Source organism: Pleuronectes platessa, chromosome 3 (genome assembly GCF_947347685.1).
Source record: "Pleuronectes platessa chromosome 3, fPlePla1.1, whole genome shotgun sequence".
Taxonomy (NCBI): Eukaryota; Metazoa; Chordata; class Actinopteri; order Pleuronectiformes; family Pleuronectidae; genus Pleuronectes; species Pleuronectes platessa.
This window is the reverse complement of record NC_070628.1, coordinates 8,687,348-8,705,736: the sequence shown is the minus strand read 5'-3', so window position 1 is coordinate 8,705,736 and position 18,389 is coordinate 8,687,348. Positions and strand designations below refer to the sequence as shown.

The window sequence follows — 18,389 nt, the reverse complement described above, 5'->3', positions numbered from 1 at the left end:
TATTCTTGCCTGTGAAATCCCAGCGACCAGGAAGTAGCTTCCTCTCATGTGATTGGCTACAGCTCCAGTAAATTCTGGATGGATGACTTTTCTCATTTGCCCTTTCTCCTGCACATACAGTCTCACTTGGTGATTGGCTCTTCTCTCCTGTGGGGTCGTTCCACTGTGCGTTTCTTTACTCATCTTATTCACTTATTCGTGTTCATTTCATCACGTGTTGTTTCATTCACATAAATGAAAACTAAAACTGGGTCATGACTTAATGATCGAGCTTTTTGAATATCTGCAAACTGACCCGTCCTCCAGCTTCTCTGTTTAATCTCACGTTGCTTGAACGTCTCAGGGATCAACGTGTCCCGCTGACGTGTCTCCGTCTCTTGTTCCAGAACACGGCTCTAGATAAGGAGACGCTCCAGCTCCCTGCTCGTCGCCTCCAGGTCCCGTCCTCCCTCCCGATCCCACCGGCCTCCCAGTCAGGACCGGCTCCTCCAACCAAACCTCCGCCATCACACGCCAAAGTACCAGAACCTGCTGCCGACACCACGTTGACCACGTCTGTGCCTGATGACGAGCCTCCCTGCTCTCAGCCTCCCTGCTCTCAGCCTCCCTGCCCTCAGCCTCCCTGCTCTCAGCCTCCCTGCTCTCAGCCTCCCTGCTCTCAGCCTCCCTGCTCTCAGCCTCCCTGCTCTCAGCCTCCCTGCTCTCAGCCTCCCAGCTCTCAGCCTCCCTGCTCTCAGTCTCCCTGCTCTCAGCCTCCCTGCTCTCAGCCTCCCTGCTCTCAGCCTCCCTGCTCTCAGCCTCCCTGCTCTCAGCCTCCCGGTGAAAACGACCCGTCACCCACTCAGCCTCCTCCCCCCCCCTCCGCTCCAGTGAGCTCCCTCCGGTTCTCTCCGTCACCCTGTGCCGAAGCGTTTCCTGTTCCTCCCCCTCGTGAGTCTGGATCCCCCTCCGACCCTCCTGCTGTTTCCTGTCCTTCCCCTTCATCTCCCCCCGAACCGGCTTCCCTCTCTCCCTCCTCTTCTCCCATCAAAGAATCACCGCACCAGTCCCCCCCCGCCACAGAACCAGCTTCCCCATCCTCCGTCAAACCTGCTGTGTTCCTCCCTCTGTCTTCCCCGACCAAACAGGAACCTTCCCCCCCTTCTCCCCTCCATCCGACCCTGTTTCCCTCTCCTCCCTCTACTCCGCCCCGATCCATGACCCCGCCCTCTCCATCCGACCCACTTCCTCCCAGCCCTCCGCCTCCTGAGGAGCTGATGGAGGTTTAAAGATGTGGTCACCTTCACTCCTCCTGTTTCCACACACACACATGTATGATTAGACGTGAGGAGAGTGAACCTCCACCTCCAGCTTCTCCCTGTATCTGTAGCCTGAGCCAGTGACTGCTGCGTCCTCTCCTTCTTTCCTCACTCGTTCTCTGAGATGGAGGATGGGAGATATTTTTCCAGAGTGTGAGTGAAAAACGAGTTGATTGTGTATATATAGGTTTGTATTTATTAAGGGAGGATGTGGATGAAGGGAATGAAATGAAACCCTGTGCTCTGAGTGGTTGTCCTCGGAAGGCGGACTCTATCACATCAATGTGAATTCTTTCCTTTATTTCTTGTCCCTGTGGCTCTGCTGTAAATATCCGTCACACACAAACATCCCATGTTCTTTGGCGCATTTATATTTCACCATGACCAACTATAGCCACCGAAAGTATTTTTCTCTTTGCTCATGAAAACCACAAATCTACAATGTGATGTACAAAATAAAGGTAAAAGTACCAAGCAGCTAATAACAGTGAAGGAAGTATGTTGAATTTCTGTCTGTAGAAGTGAAGATTAACAGTTAAATCTCCTCGGACTCGAGTTTAAAACACAAACAAGCTAAAGATAAATTTCCGTTAATAAACCAAAGAGGACTGTTTTCATATAAACTCTGAAGATAAACAATTGTCAAAATCAATCATAATAATATTTCCTATATTTAAATTCTATCTTATTAACAGCTCAGAGGTGAAGATACCTCAATGAGAAATGTTTGTTTACTCGTGTTTTCAAAAATACTATTTTGTCTGTCAAACACTATCCCCGGTAATCTGAAGAATTCATAAAAATCTGAAGTATTTTGTATTTAACATACAGCTTCTGTGAAATGAGCGTCTGGAACATTGTTGAAGTTGGAATCCTTTAAGGCTCTTATCACCACAAACTAAATCACCTTCCACCTTCGAGGTCTTTTAGCAACACTGCAACTTCTACTGAGCAGCAGCGCCCCCTGCAGCTTCACATGGTTATTAATTCAGTTGTCTGAGTGGTTTTCATGTAGAGAAGTCGATCAGTGTGATGACCTGAGCTCTGCCTGCATCGCCCCAATCGCTGAACTGAAACACAACCGAACGGTGGATATTACCCATGATCCCTGGCTTCCTGAACAAATGCACCAAACTGATGAGAATTATTAATATTTAAGAAGAAGATAAACACGTCTTTTTAACTAATCTATAGTTCGGTGTTAGTCTTGAACTTGCTGAGGCTGATTCTGGTCATTTAATATGCGACAGTCACCAAAGTTACCTAGAGCAAGAAAAAATGAAGGAGTGGAACATTCTGTCTATTCCAAGTTCCAGTGGATAGTTCAAAAGTTGCATAGTGTTGTTAAGGGAGACGGAGTCAAGACCATTTATTAAATGACTTTTGAATCCCCTTGTATTGTTTAAGACTCACTGACAAGTTCAATTACACAATAACTGTCTTTTATTATTTAAAAAATGTTGTTTTTCATAATGTGAAGAAACTTCTCTGTCGATGTGAAGTTTCTGCTGCGACGGACAAGATGCACATTCTGGTTTGATCCCAGTTCAGAGACTTTCCCACTGGTGACCACACGCTGACGAGCTGCATGAGACTCAACGCTGCTCCTGTCCTTTGATCTTTTTAAATATGTCGGCTTTACCAAGTAGGGATGAATGTGTTGTCGAGGCCACAGGTGTGTGTGTGTGTGCCTCACTGCTTCACGATGCCTTTATCAGAACCAACCTGTGCATCCTCAGTTTATCTCTAAGTGGTTTGTTGTTCGCTGGTTTTAAACTGCTCAGCTGGTGTTAGTGGTGTCGACTCCTCCTGCTCTCAGCTGCATGAAGACAACCCCCCGCCCCCCCCCATGCTCAGTCAGGTTGGTCGCTGAGCTCCTCTTACGTATTCCTACTTAGTTTCCTATGCTTTGACAGAGCAGTTTGTAAAAAAAGGGAAATTTGTATGAAGAAAAACAGGTAGAGCTGAAACTGGAGTTTTTAAATTAGACAGAGCTTTTAATGTCCCACTGTTTGAAAACATGGCAGCGCGAGGGGAAAATGAATTAAACTGAAAACGCAATAAAGACTTTAAAAATGAACAAGCTTGTGTTGAGTGTGTGTTTGTATCACCAGACGTTGGCCACCAGAGGGCACCATGCAACCCACATTTGACACCGAGCACCGTTCAAGTTATAAAATTGGGTTTTATTGTCAGAACTCGTCACACAAAACACTCCAAAATGATTGCAAAAATATCGGCTGATAGATAAACAGTAGTTTTCTCAGTTGTAGATCCAAACCACACCAAAGCTTTAACATCAAAAAGGAATGCGTCCTCAAAAAAACAAAAAATTCATAATTCAAAAGACACGAGTGGACGTTTGTTTCAACCGAGAACCCAAATGAAAAATGTGTCATTTTAGTGCTGAATCACATCTTCACACAATCACTCATCCCGGTGTCTGCGATGGATGAAGACAAAAGAGTGAGACGCAGGACGTCCTTCACTTCACCTCTCGCTTAGTGTCGAGCTGCTGCGGAGACTAGGCTCAGCGAGGAGTCTGAAGACGTGGAGCTGACGTGTGATTTCATTTATTTAGCGACAAAGCAAAAGAAGGTCATAACGACATGATGAGATTAATCTGTTTGGAAAAAGAGCAACTCACACTTTGCTTATTCAGTCATTTAGGAGAACAAGTAGAAATAAAAGTCCTCCTCTGTGTAAAGCTCTTTTTTTGATGCAGGGAAGTAGTTGATTCTTTTTTTAGTATATATTTTTTCAAATGATAGTGTGACAGATCTGCTGATATGTTGTGTCTGAGGAATGAGCCATGCGCAGACGTACAGATGGACATTTTCTTTTTTCTTAAATATGAAAGACTAACATTTAAACAGTATAATTTATATATATGTATATTCCCTCTTCTTTTATCCTTCTCTGCGATACATTTATTATTTATTCAAACATTTTCCTATCTAGCGCCTGTGTTGGTAAAAGTGAATGATTACTTATAGTTAGTTCCCACATACACACCTACAGAAAGAGAAAACAAAAATCACTCACCCTAAAGTACACAAATATTTGGATTTTTTAAGTCAAGAGAAAAACATTTTCACAATTCCCCCTTTTTATCCTTTTCTTTTCCGGAGGAGATGAAAATAGACTCTTACAGCTAAAAATAGATTTTGTCTTTTTTTAACCGCACGGTAACGTAACCCCCCCCTCCCCCCTACCACATGATTTATATGAAAAGTTTCTATTGGATCTACAAAATATAGTAATGCCCTTTTTAAAAAATAGTTTGATTCTTTTACTATAGCAGGACAGGTTGTAGTTATTTTTTTTTAAATCTTTTTTTTCCCTCTATGAGATACATTCAGGAGAACAGGAAACACAGAACTCTGTGGAGGATTCACTCGGTCTGGATCCTCGTCAGTGTCCCACTTTGTCAGTCCAGTGTGGAGCTCAGTACCGGGTCTGGTACTCGTGGTGCCACCGGTTGAAGTCGTTGTAGAAGAGCACGATGCTCCCCGACGCCATCCCAGTGATGATGCACCTGAGCGGGGGAGGGAGGGAACAACATGAGGCTGTGACAAGTGTCTTGGTTTTAATTTGAAGTAAATTTGAATGTTATTTAGATGTGTGTACTTGTATTTGAAGTCTATATTTACTGCATCAAAGAAGGAGCATTTAACTACAAGTACTAGTTATTGAAATATTAACATTGCACATACAAAACTTGTATTATATAAAGTATTAAATGTATCAAGTAGGTATTTTATTCATCATCTTTACATCATTTAAATAAATATCTACTATTAATATCTATACAAGGAATTTAAACTTGATAATGTGGACTTTTCACACTAGAGATGCTACGATATTTAACGTTTACAGATTTTTTGGTAACTTTTTACTTTTTCCCTAAAGTGTCGGAAAAAGTAGAAACTAACTCAAGAATGTCACAAAAAGATAAATGTAATGTTTTAACTAATATCTAAATTTCCAACGTATATATGTAAAGTTTAATGAAATCAGACATAAGCCACCATGTGAGGCTTTGAAATCATAAGTGCATCAGATTTGATTCCTTATAATATTTTCCCTTCAGAGGAGGAAGAATGTTTCATGTATACTTCCCTATGTATGTGCTGTGTGTGAGCTGGTTACCTTTGGTCGTGTGAAATGGCCATGGAGCGGATCCCTGCGTCACAGCCCGGGTACGAGAACAGCTGCTTGAGGTTGTGAACCTGCCAGACAGAAACGATCCCCCCGTCTCCGCCTGTCAGCAGGTACTGGCCGTCTCGACTGAGGAGCATGGCCTGCCCGGGACACACAGAGGAAGAGTTCATTAATATCTGTTCAATGAACATGAGAGATTTCATTATTTGCTTTTGTTTAGTTTCCTGATGGTAACCAGTTCAACAGGAGTTGCCTGAGTCGTTGGATCATCTGTAAACTGTGCCGCAGCAAAAAGCTTTTCAACCCGGCACCAGGAGCATAAATTGTCTGGGAATAGGTCCGGCGAACTGGGACCAGTTTGTCTCTTCTGTCAAAGTTAAGCTCATACTGTGAGGTCATGTGATCCAACAAAAGATCCCAGGTCAGAGCTGCCGTCCTTCAGGGCTTTCTGTACACAAACCCCCGACTCGCAACAAAGATGGCTCCCCACCGTGCGGCTCACAGAGATTTACTCGTCTCATCTGCTTTCCCTGCAAACTGTAACAGCTGAACGGCTCCCGCAGGAGTCAGACCTACACAAATCACGTCCTGTGTTGGAGTCCATTATGTGCACGGCCTACAGTGGGAGCTGGAACTTGAAGAGTCAGGAGCCTGAACCGGAGAGTAAGCGTAGCTGATGAGATGACGAGGCCCAGTGAGAGTTCCTAGAAGCAGCGAGTGACACTAATTCAGATATTTTTCTCGTTTTGCGGTTTGGTGACGAGGAGCCGGGCCGTCGCTCGAGACGCTTCAATCATCGGCAGCAGCATGTGCATCGAATCAAGCTCACATGAAATAGACCAAATGAAACTTGACCTTCAGTTCTGAAGTTGGAACAAGTCATTTTCAGGAACTTGACTTGGTTAAGAAAACATAAATAACCCTTCAGGAGCGGCAGGGCACGGCGGATTGGAAATAAAGAAAAAAAAGCGTGCAGCCTAAATTAGGGTAAATCTTTTGTGTATGTTTATATATGTATAAAAAAAACTTTGGGTAATTTCCTACCGCACTGAATAAAAACAAAAATCTGTTTCTCATTCTCAGGAGTTAAGATCGGCAAAGACGCACGTGTGACAGACGCATGAAATGGACACAGACCCTCCAGAATCAATCCAGACTGATTGCCACGTCAGATCATCATCCAAGATGGCCGTGAACGAAGCATGACTGAGTGCAGCCATGTTGTGATTTGTGTCGTCTAAGTGTGTTTCGTGTGCACAGTAGTTGTCGTGTGCATCAACGTTCGGAGTTAATTCTGACAACGTGAATGAATATCAAACCAGTATCCAGCAAATCGTGATGAACGTGACTACATGGGAACAAAATGTTACCCTCGAAATAGTTTGTAATGAAAAATTGAAGATTTAAAGTAGCTTGTTGGTTTCAGGCCACTTGGGGGCAGCAGAAGACTTCACAAACACAACATTAACATTTTATCACCTGTATGTTATGGCAGCACGTTGCAAACACATATAAGTACATGGTGAGTTATGTTGAGTCACTTGAGGAATATAAGTCTAGTATTTTATCTTCATTTTGGTCTCAACCAGATCATGGAAAACTCGGTAGCTGTCAAACGCTCAGATACATTCGACTTACTAAAGTTACTACATCTGTATTGGAGAATGCAAATGTCTGAGTTTGTTGCTCTGGATGTTTTCCAGAACTTTTTCCTTCCAACCCCCTGAAGTCCAGAAAACGTCAGAGTGAGCCCATGTGAGAAAACAGCCACTGTTGACGGTTTGATGTTTCTAGCATGCGATGGATGCAAAAATTAAAATTCTACAAATATCTCTCTCTGAAACAGAGGAGCCACACATGTAGAAGACACGGGCGAAGACGTCAACTTGGAAAGACGATGAGATTCAGCAGCTTCAGGCGATGAAGGCCGACAACGCTGTGGATGTGTTGTAAACAAAAACACATGATTTCCTTTGTGGACTTCACACGTCATGTCCTGCCTCTCACACCCAGACACCAGCTCCACACGCTGCCCCTGGTGTCCTGAACACGTCTGGACAATCTCCTGCCATGTTCTTCATATGTAAAAGACAAAGTTCATGTGTGAGATCGGCTTAACTGGCAGGTGGTGGTGACCCCCCCCCCCCCTTACTTGTTACACATATATAAAATGTATTCTTAGTGCTGCTTTACACTTCACGAGTTGATAAAATAAACCCAGTTAGTTATGAGTTGAACAGATGCTGTATTTCCACTATAACAGTCAGATAAAAAAAGACAGTAAGAACTTTTCTTTTTTTTTACCAGTTGCTGTATTTTGTGTGTCTCTACTAACAGAGTCCGTGACCTCGGTGCGGCGCAGCGGGCGGCCGGGGAGCTGGCAGACATGTCAGCCCGGCCAGGTAGGAGGCTGCAGACAGACATTATAAATCAGACCTCTACCACTGGGCGGTCAAACAAGATGGCCGATGGCTCTGTGGGAGCTAAGATGGCTACCCGAGCTCAGATGACTAAAAAATGAGTGCAGCAGGAACACATGCACTTTTAATGCCCATATTTCCTTCTTCTCATGGGGAACACTGGGTGGACACTGGGACCAGCGAAGGTAAAAAAAAGTTGGAATTTATGGAGCTGTTTATCCCCTTGTAACATGGACGCAGGCTGGGGAGGGAAAAAACCCTGGAATGGTTACACTGCCTGAGTTATACTAGTACTTAAAAGACTGTAATCCATTCAGTATGGCTCCTGTCACTTGATTCTGCTATTAGGCTAGGATGCCGACTGTTAGCCTGTCATCTAACCTCTGACTCCAGACCCTTATAAATTCACAGCGCATACATTCCCTCTCTTTCTCGGTTTGACTCTCCGGCTCTAAGTAGATACTGCGGGCCGGGACACGCACTTATTTATCCTGGAGTCAAACTGTGCGGAGGCTCCGACGGCAGAGAAGATTGATTCTGGTATGTACACGAGTGCACTAAATGCTGCCGCGGCTCGGGACCAGCGGGGTGGAGCTGAGGGGGGGGGGGGGGGGGGCGGGGCGGGGAGGAGGCCGAGGCTCCAGCAGCCTCATTGAAGATGTTAAGATTTGCTTAATGCCATTTGACACGGCTGGAATTTACACCGAGAGCCGAGCTGAGGACCTGCGCTGCTCCAGAGTCACAGCTCGAACCCCCGAGACAAACACAAAGCTGTGACACATCTGTCCTGCTGAAGAAACAACAGAGTGCTCTGAAACCTATTTTTACAAACTTTGGATTTGTCTGTGTGTATGAATTAACCACTTCCTATACAACTTGTATTTGTGTTTATATCCCAGTCCCGAGCTGTTTTCTGGGAGCAGGCTGGTTGGCAGGTCGGGGGCCTCGGCACCAGAGCTCTTTCTTAATGGGAACCAGGCGTGCGGCTGTCTGTCAGAGCCAGCTTACAATTCCCAGGCCAAACCGGAAACAATGGGTCGGGGAAACCAAAGGCAGTAGCCGTTATCCTGTGTCACTCCAGCCACAAGGGAGGAAATGTGGGAAACGTGTCGTCCTGCGCCGGAGGGTAGTTAATGGTGTCGGTGTCCAGAGCTGACCGCTGCTCTGGAATGTTCTCTGCAGCGGCTGCCGACGCAATCTGACCTGACAACAGCCTCCTGGATCAAAAGGGCCGTTTCCTCTGGTGTGTGCTTGTGAGAGAGAATAAAGGCGACGTGAAACCCTAGTTTGCCCCGAGGAGACCCCCCCCCCCCCCCCCTGTTTTTTCTCAGATCTCGGTAACAACGGCTTTAATCAGTGAGAGGACTTTCTCACGCTGATGTGGTGCAGACACACACACATAGTTTTCCCATGCGTTCAAATGCAGAGAAATGCGTGTCCTCCTCACCTTGATGCTGTCCTCTACCTCCATGTGTCCCAGCAGTTTGCCGTTGACACTGAAGAGACAGAACTGCCCCTTGTCGTAGTAGACCATGCAGTGTCCCTCGGTGGAGGACTGGATGAGGCGGGGCCGCGTGCAACGCTCCGGGACCTCCAGGGTCCTCAGCAGGTCCCCATTCATGGAATGGATCAGACAAGGGCCCTCTGCAAACAGACAACACAACAAGACACGTGGAGTTAGATCAGTTTGATACAAACTTTAATTTGGAAATTATTTTGTCTTTTTGCCCGGCTCAGACGTGAGAGATCCGATCATAAGTGAACAGCATTAGGTCACTGGTTCACACCTGATGTTACAATGCATCATGAAGTTTACAGATGTGTCTGATGTCACTGTGTTTGTGTGTGAGAGAGAGAGAGAGAGAGAGAGGGGAGAGGATAAGAGGAGAGAGGAGAAGAGAGAGCGAGAGAGAAGAGAAGAGAGAGAGAGAGAGAGCGAGAGAGAGAGAGAGAGAGAGAGAGAGAGAGAGAGATGAATGTGTGTAGCTATGAAGAAATATTTTACCAATCTAAGAACAGTATAAATTGTCATGTGGTGATCACAAACAAATCAACGTATGGGCATAAAGAAGTGCTCAAATAAGTTTAAACTTGAAGCTGAGTAAGTCAAATCTCTCATGGATTTTTATGTTCACATAACAAAACGTCGCCACATTCGTCCCAGTAAACCTCTGACTGCAGATTGAGTCTTGGAGCCGACCTGAACTTCCCAGCCATGATCGAGTCACGAAGGTCAAATGTGAACACCAGGTCTGAACTTTATTGTGAAGTATGAATTTAGTTTCTGGATGTTTTTATTCAGACGAACAGGAAACTCTCACCTTTGCAGCCGCTGATGACGACGCCCAGCTCCGCACACACGCTGGCACACGTCACCTCACAGTCGTGGCCCGTCAGGATGGCCCGGGGTGTGGTGAACTCTGCTGGGGAAACCCAGACACAACACACATTACCAAGAGCAGCATCATGGTACATGGTATAACCCCCACTGGACTCTAGAGGGAGCACAGAGCAGAGAAAATCCTCATTCGTCCATATTTTATAGTTCTGATAAATGAAATGAAAAAGTCAAAACACATAAAACACAGAAATAGTTCAGCTCAGAGAGGAGTTCTTTATACATTGTCTTTTTTTATCCAAGCACGTGTGTTATTGCATCAAGCTTGTTTTCCTCTACACACATTTCTCCCCTCATTCACTCTCCCTTTCCAACACTTGTCACCCACCGCCTCTCCCTATCTTTAAAACCCTCTCCCCATGACTGCCTTCACTGGATCCAGATGTTTCAGAGAGAGAGCGAGACCGAGAGAGAGAGAGAGAGAGAGAGAAAGTTACGTTCCTGAAGTCATAAGGATTGTGTGATTTTGTTTAGGTTTGAGCTGTCAGGCCGAGCGACAAAACAAAACCGCCTTCCACTTCCCCGTCTGCATGAAGCACATCTGTACACTCAGATGTTCACAGACGCTCAGACGCACGGAGTTGAGGAGTTTAAGACTTTTCTAAATGTGCAGACGCATCGACGGGCGACAGATGCGGTTTCTAAACGTTTTGTCGTCTTTTAGTGTGAAAAATGAGGAACTGGAGGTGAGTGGAGTGTGTGTGTGTGTGTGTGTGTGTGTGTGTGTGTGTGTGTGTGTGTGTGTGTTCAGTGGCCAGCAGTAAGGTCAGCTCGGGGTTCATTGGGGGTTTATTGCTCTGGGAGGGGGCCTCGTCTGTAGTGACCCCATCTTCTTCTGTTAGAGGTCAAGTTCAGATCAAACAGAGAAACACAGCAATGACACTGAGGGGTTAAAAAAAAAAAAATGTTTAAAGACACTGTTTTTCCACCAACCTACGTCTATCAACCCCAAATCTAAGAAAATAGTTCAGCAGAAAAAGTTAATTTCTTACGGGAAAGTCCAGCTATGTCATCCAGTGGTTTCTGCAGTAGTTTGAGTTTTGCTAGATTCTCTCTTTAATTGAATTATATGATATAAAACTCAGCGCAGGTTCACTAATAAGGCAGGTAGGTCAGCCATAGCTACTGTTACGCTCTAATTAGATTTAAGAGAAAGACTATACACGACATTCTGCTCGCTGAACCCTCTCGTAAAAAGAAGGAGAGGGCGAACTCCAGTCACATGAACAGACTGTAAAGACTGAACCAGTGTTTCACATTAATATACGATGAATAAAACAACTGAGTCTAAACATGTGTTATTCATAGAACACTTTCAAACAATCCATGTTCTGATGGGTATGGGATGCTCTTAGGATACTCACTTATTACGCTGCTGTTATCTCATGACAAAGAAATATAACTTTGGCTTAATAATTTACAGTTAAACCATAACTACAAATAAAAAAGAAAAGTCAAATACAACATAATATATATAGAGGTTGAATTAACAAAATAATTGTCACATATCAGCAAATAGAATCCCAGATACAGACGTGTCTGTGAAAGACTCTGTAAATCAGTCAGCCTCTTGTTTTACTCCATGTGACCAGCTGACTGGTTCATTTTGAAAAGACAAACCAGCCACACACACACACACACACACACACACACACACACACACTGGGAAAAACAGGTGATAAAAGTAAAGTTAGACCATAGAATAGACAAGTATTTGTTAACTTTTCGAGCCTCTACCTGCAATAAGTTGGAAACTAATGACTAATGGCTTTGGTTGGTAAAATTTGTAGATTTTCAAATCTTTTATCTTTCTCTCTTTTTTGTGGCTAAGCATAAATTAGAGTAAACACTTAGAAATGTAGAATATTGCTGGAAAGTGATGTATTTTGCAGTTTATTGTCAATGTTTGGCAGTTGTCAATTAAAGGTGCAGTTAACAGTCTATGAATTTAAATAAACTGATTCAAAAATGTGTGTTTAAATTTCTAAGATGACGTGAATATCAACATTTCTTTAAGAATTTAATACATTTACAGCTTCGCGCAAATATTGCTGGAGCTTTAACAACCGAAGAAAACTTTTCGTCATCCTCAGAAAGTTCAGTCAATTTAAAACCTCAAAATCTGAAACCCCACATGACTGCAAGTGTCACCTCGACCGTGGCCAGCAGATGGCAGTGGTGTCTGTGGAAATGTGTTGGTGTTGGTCATTGTGCACGTGTGTGTATCAGCCATTCTGAGGCAATTCAGTCCAGCTTATGAAGTGTGTGAGATATTTACACAGCAATATGCATGAAAAGCAGTGTGTGTGTGTGTGTGTGTGTGTGTGTGTGTGTGTCACATGCTCTCATATATATTTGTCTGGATCCTTCTGCTTAATCTTACACGTTTGAATTTTTGGACGAAGACTAAAGAAGACTGCTCTCTTTAAGTATTTTTTGACTGTGACTGTGTCTGTGTGTGTGTGTGTGTGTGTGTGTGTGTGTGTGTGTGTGTGTGTGTGTGTTTGTGTTGTATACAGCCGAGCTAAATGTCTGGGTGAGCCTCCTGTGGTCTGGGGCAATGGAGCATCACATTGTGGCGGTGAGACGTTGGGATGACGACTGCTTTGTCTGCTCCTCCAGCTCCGGCTTGGTAACTGCACCGAGCCAACTGAGGTTAGACTGACACACGCACAAACACACGCTTACACGGAAAATATACAGCACAATGCACGGGTACACAAAAAGCAGAACCTCTTTAGGCATTTTCATAATTCCATAAATCAATCAAAACCCAGTGTGCTCTTGGAAATATGCAGTAGGATTGTTGCCGCACAGAAGGATGTGATTATTTGTGTCAGTTTATCTAAACCTCGTGTGACCTTGCAACATTCAGTCAAAGTCGGTAAACAGCAGCTTGTAGGCTGTGATGGAGATCCCAGGAATCTGAAGTAGACAAAAGGCTGCTGGGAAAATATTGTTTATGGATTTAAGCACTTTTTAAAATCATGGTTTTACACATGGGGAGTAAAAAAAACTTTAATAAAATAGGAGCAGAAAATGAGGTTTGTGTGGTTTATGCTCATCCCTCTTTTTTATCTCCTTTCCTTTTAAGTCCCTGTGAATTAACTAATGTTAAAGAGTAAAGATTATTCATCATACCTGAGGTCAGTGACAAAATCATCGAAAGAACCCTCCCCAAAAAAATATCAAAGCCAATGTGGCTCATTACCCAAATCACAATTTGTCATAAATTCCAGCCCCTTTTATAATAGATCACTTAACACAGTGTACGTCAATCTAAGCCGACCAAATTAGCACCGGGGAGGCTAAGTACTGAGCAATGTGCGCACGGGGCTTTGATCCTGGCTAATGCCACATGTTATGGTAACATCGGGGGGGCCCGCGACATTTTTCACTTTTATCGACCAGCGTGACCCCGTGGCCCTCGGATGGTGGTGAACTTTCACGTGCCGGCCCGCGACCCCCAACGTCACGTTTAACGTCTCTAAGTGGCTCTCACTTTCACTCACATTAAAGACAGATTCTCTCAAGCCCTCACACACACACACACAGACACACACACACACACCGACTTTATCTGGTCCCACACACACACACACAATCTCAAACACATTATCGAAAGCTGTTCCTGGTGCGACAGTGCTGCGAAATCCAATCTGTATGCAGGAGGCCTGGCCTGGTCACACGAAACTAGTTGTTACTTTACAGAGCGAGGCCGTAAATCACAGAGTCACAACTGTCTGGGAGAGTGAGCACTCAGAGAATACCCGTGTGTGTGTGTGTGTGTGTGTGTTCACATATCAGACTGGTTGGCCAGTGAACTTACTGCCGAGGCTCTCTCCGATGCTGCTGTGCTTTCCGTTCCAGTACCACAGCAGCAGGGTGGCGTCCCGTGAGCCCGACAGCACGTAGCAGTCCCCCCCGATGTAGGACTCGGAGCGAGCCAGACACGTCACCACGTCCCGGTGCCCGAACACGATCTGAGTCAGTTTGCCTGCAGGAGCACACAAACATGTCCAATAAGTATTCATTTGTCGGCCACGTCTGAACAATACACACATACACGGGACCACTTATTGTGCTTTTATGACAAAACCTCATGTAGATGTGTTGTTGGATGTAATTATTTCAAACTCCACACCATGTGTTTGTTGATCATCTGTCTGCTCAGCTAGTTCCTCCACAGGATCAGACTTCTAATTCCCAGACAAGGATAAATATTTGTTCCAACTCTGTGTGTATGCGTGTGTGTGTGTGTGCCCATTCACATGCACTGCGCTCCATGTGTATATATAAAGAGTCTAATTGCTGTCAGATTTTCAGACCACAGCTCCACTGTCTAGCTGTCTAATATTCATTACGCTCCTCACAGTGTGACCTCTCGCCGTCAAAAAGGGAAATAGTTTGCAACACATGACATTTCTGTCGGGGCGTCAGAATCCCCCCCCCCCCCCCCCCCCCCCCCCCCCCCCCCCCCCCGCTCGATAATTAAGCCATAGCTCAGTGAGGAGATGAGGATTATTATGAAAGTGGGTGGGTCACTGACTCGACTTCCAAAGAAGAACAGAGACATCAAAGATGTAAAATGTTTGACATCTTTATAAACACTGAAAATAAGTAATGATGGCTGCTGCAATAATGGCTACCATGCACCTCGTAGTCCACACTCATCCTCTCCAGAACGCACACACACACACAGCCATACACAGACAAATCCAATTGGATGTGTGTGCATGCATGCGTATGAGGCTATGTGTTCTGTGCACGTGTACCAATCAAGTCTTGTAATTGATAAAATCCCTCAGTTCTTTAACCTGGGGGCTTTGGGGACCCTGGTAGCAGCTGTTGAGCGCGTGCGATTAAACTGTGTTCACGTTCCAGTCGTCCACCCCGGTGGCAGTAGCACAATAGAGCCATCTCTGCGCTCCCATCCCTCCATCCCTTCCTCCTCAGTTAAGAGACAGGGAGGGCCTGGCCTATAGAAATTGAATTTGGGTTGGTTGTATAGATGTGTGTAGGACTCTGAATGGGCTGAGGGAGGAGAGCTGGGGAGCAGCGTGCAGAGATGAAGCTCCAGACAGTTTCATTTAGGACCCTTGACCTGGTGGTGTGTGTGTGTGTGTGTGTGTGTGTGTGTGTGTGTGTGTGTGTGTGTGTGTGTGTGTGTGTGCATCTGTGGCTATGCAAGCATCTTAATAGCATTCAGACACACAATGCATCAAATGACAAACACAGAGTTTAACAATAGTCCAAAATATTATTGGGATGTTGAGCTAAACATTGTTTATGTACGAGATTTTGTTTCTATAATTTTCCAAATAACTAAACCAACTAGAATAACTTTACAAAACAAAAGGGCATCAAACCTGAAAACCCACAGTTTCCTGTCACAATTGAAAACCTCTTGAAGAAATGATCCAGTTCAACAGTTGAACTGAACAACTGACTTCGGGGACATGACGCTACAATGGACTGTTGACAGCACACAAGCCTTGAACTGGGAAAACTAAAGGGAAAACAAAGGCCCTGCTCTGCCAAGTAACTGTGCAAATTTCATAACGATTGCACGGGGACAGAAACAGTGCAGTAGAGCAGAGGACAACATCTGTGGCACAACAAACACTAGAGACTGTGAACTGCAGCGTTTATTGAACCCAACATCTAAAAACAGTAAAATTCTAAAGGCTACTAGGAACTGCAATAATCATTAAATCACATAAGACAGAACTGTAGTACAAAACCAAAACACACAGGAGACGTGTGGAGCAAAGCCCAGGGAGGTTCATTAACCTTAAAAAGGTTAATCCCTTTAATCTCTTCATTTAAAATTCACGAAAAATCTGTTTATGAGTTTATGAGACATCTGAGGTTCAGAGTTGACGCTGTGGCCCGAGAGTCACAACAACTGATAGGGTTCATCCTCTGGCTGGAAGATGAATGGAAAATCAATCTCACTGCCACACCTCCAGTGCGTTTTTATATTACTGTTCGAGTTTAACATTTTATGGCGTTCATGGATTTATTAAGCAAATAATGGACCTGGTATCAACTTGCATTATTTCACATGAGTATTACATGTAAATAACTATCTCTACCTCTAGAAAATTGCAAATAGCTGTAGCACCAAAGGGAGGTAGTGTTTTGAAGAATCTGAAGACATTTATTTCATAGGTTGAGGTTTTAGTTGAGACACAAAAACGTTACACTGAGTATTTATTGTGTGAAATGAAAGAAAACGATACAAAAGATGATTATAAATTTGCAGAATGGAATTGGAGATTCTAACAGAACACTATCTCAGTACCTGAGTCGGTGGAGTAGACCCTGAAGCTCTTGTCCCAGAAGCCACACAGGAGGATGAAGCGGTTGTCGGCCGTGATGATGAAACACTGGGAGCTGATCTGGATGCTCTGGTCCAGCAGGTCTGAGATCTGACGCCGGTGACTGCCCACGTTACTGGCTGGAGAGTGGAGGAGAGAGAGAGAGAGAGAAAACAACATAAAAGATAACATGATAAAAATGTAGCCATGCACAGAAAAGTGATGAATCGATAACCTGTAACACACAATTTACTGGTTTTACGCGTCAGCTATAAGAGTTCACACTCCGATGCATCTCTACTTAAGTTTTACTGCAGGGCCCGGAGAAGATTTGTGAGAGAATACATAAAACATCCTGGAGGTGAAGTTTACAGGACTTCACATTGTTCGTGAGAGAGTCTGAGAAATTATGGAACGTGTGGAACTTCACAAAATACGTCCACCTCTCAAGTCAGAGCACATTCGTCTTAGCTCGTGTAATTCCAACCAATGGTTAGTTAGAAAGGAAATTTATCGAGGTTCCCTCTTCAGTAAGTGGCGCCTTTTCTCTTTCCCAGAGAGATATGTCCACTGTGAAGTATTTCTTATTCGGTGGGGTCAAACAGAGCCGGGGGACAGGTGTCAGGGAAGAGTATGGAAAGTGAGAAAGTCCAGTGTGCACGCTACAGCTGATACTTCAACCCGTTTTCAACATTCCCCCCCCCCGCGGCCACACTTGGCTCGGAGCTCATCCTCAATTTACTGTGTTTAGCTCAGGCTCCTCCAGGAATGCAAACAGTGTAAATATATTACTGACAAGCACAGAAATCCCCTCGACCGCCCTCAAAACATCCACACGCTCCCACGCACGCACGGAAATATACTATTTAGTGCCTTATCTGAACGGAAAGATAGGAGAGAGCAACAAAGATAAATCTAATGATAAAATAAAACAAATATATCCAAGATTTAGAAGATAAAATTAGCCCTGAAAACCGATCCCACTGTAATGCTACTAGAAAACCTGCGTTGGATTTAAAAATACAGATCCAAAGACAGAGAGAAATACCGAACGTGCAAATAAAGATGAATATGTGAGACTAGCGCCTGGTTATTTTCAGCAGAGTAGAAATGGTTGTGTGAGACTTCAGCATTCACAGAGAAAGAACAGCCCCCCCCCCCCCGTCCTCGCCAGGCGTGCGTGAGATCGCGAGTGGCAGCAGAGAGGCGAAGGCGGGAGTGGATAGAAGTGCCGGGTCTCTCTCTCTCCCTGCTCCACCGGTGCATCCCATACATCACCGCGGCTCGGCACTCTTCTCCTGCTCATCAACAAGTCGTGAAGGATGAGTGGCGCCCATATTGTCCTGACAGCCGTCCGCCGTGCATTCTCAATCACACATTATTACCACATTCATATTCATTTCCATTGACACGCGTCCTTTCCCTCCGCTCAAATTAAACCAAAGAGGATGCAAAAAGGGAGGGAGGGATGGGAACGGCGGTGGGGGGAGTTGATGATGAAATGCCGGCCTAGGCCACAGCTCATTGCATTCCAATTTGCATGCAAATGGCTCAGTGTGAGAGCAGGGGGCTATATCATGAGGAGTGAACTGGGGCAGAGGCTGAGAAACAACTCTAATCTACTGTCCAGGGACACGGCAGCGCAGACTGCCATGAGTCACCAAGATGCCAGCGGTAATCAAACATAAATCCACACACACACACGCAAAAAAATGCACATATACGCTCACACTATGTAAAGAATATGCAGGTTATGTGGATTCTTTTGGAGCCATAAATGCCAACG

General features: G+C 44.7%; 1 protein-coding gene across 1 annotated transcript in view; it reads right to left on the bottom strand.

The window, feature by feature from the left end:
• Nucleotides 1-3,463: 3,463 nt before the first annotated feature.
• lrba (LPS responsive beige-like anchor protein) overlaps nt 3,464-18,389 on the bottom strand; it is a 175,977-nt gene continuing 161,051 nt past the window's right edge. Inside the window, exons 51-56 of the mRNA XM_053417628.1 lie at nt 16,588-16,743; nt 14,110-14,277; nt 10,204-10,305; nt 9,330-9,526; nt 5,451-5,602; nt 3,464-4,836 (exon numbers count right to left, since the gene is read on the bottom strand). Coding sequence (XP_053273603.1) covers nt 4,746-4,836; nt 5,451-5,602; nt 9,330-9,526; nt 10,204-10,305; nt 14,110-14,277; nt 16,588-16,743 — 866 coding nt within the window. The 3' untranslated portion in view covers nt 3,464-4,745. The remainder of the gene's footprint in view (nt 4,837-5,450; nt 5,603-9,329; nt 9,527-10,203; nt 10,306-14,109; nt 14,278-16,587; nt 16,744-18,389) is intronic.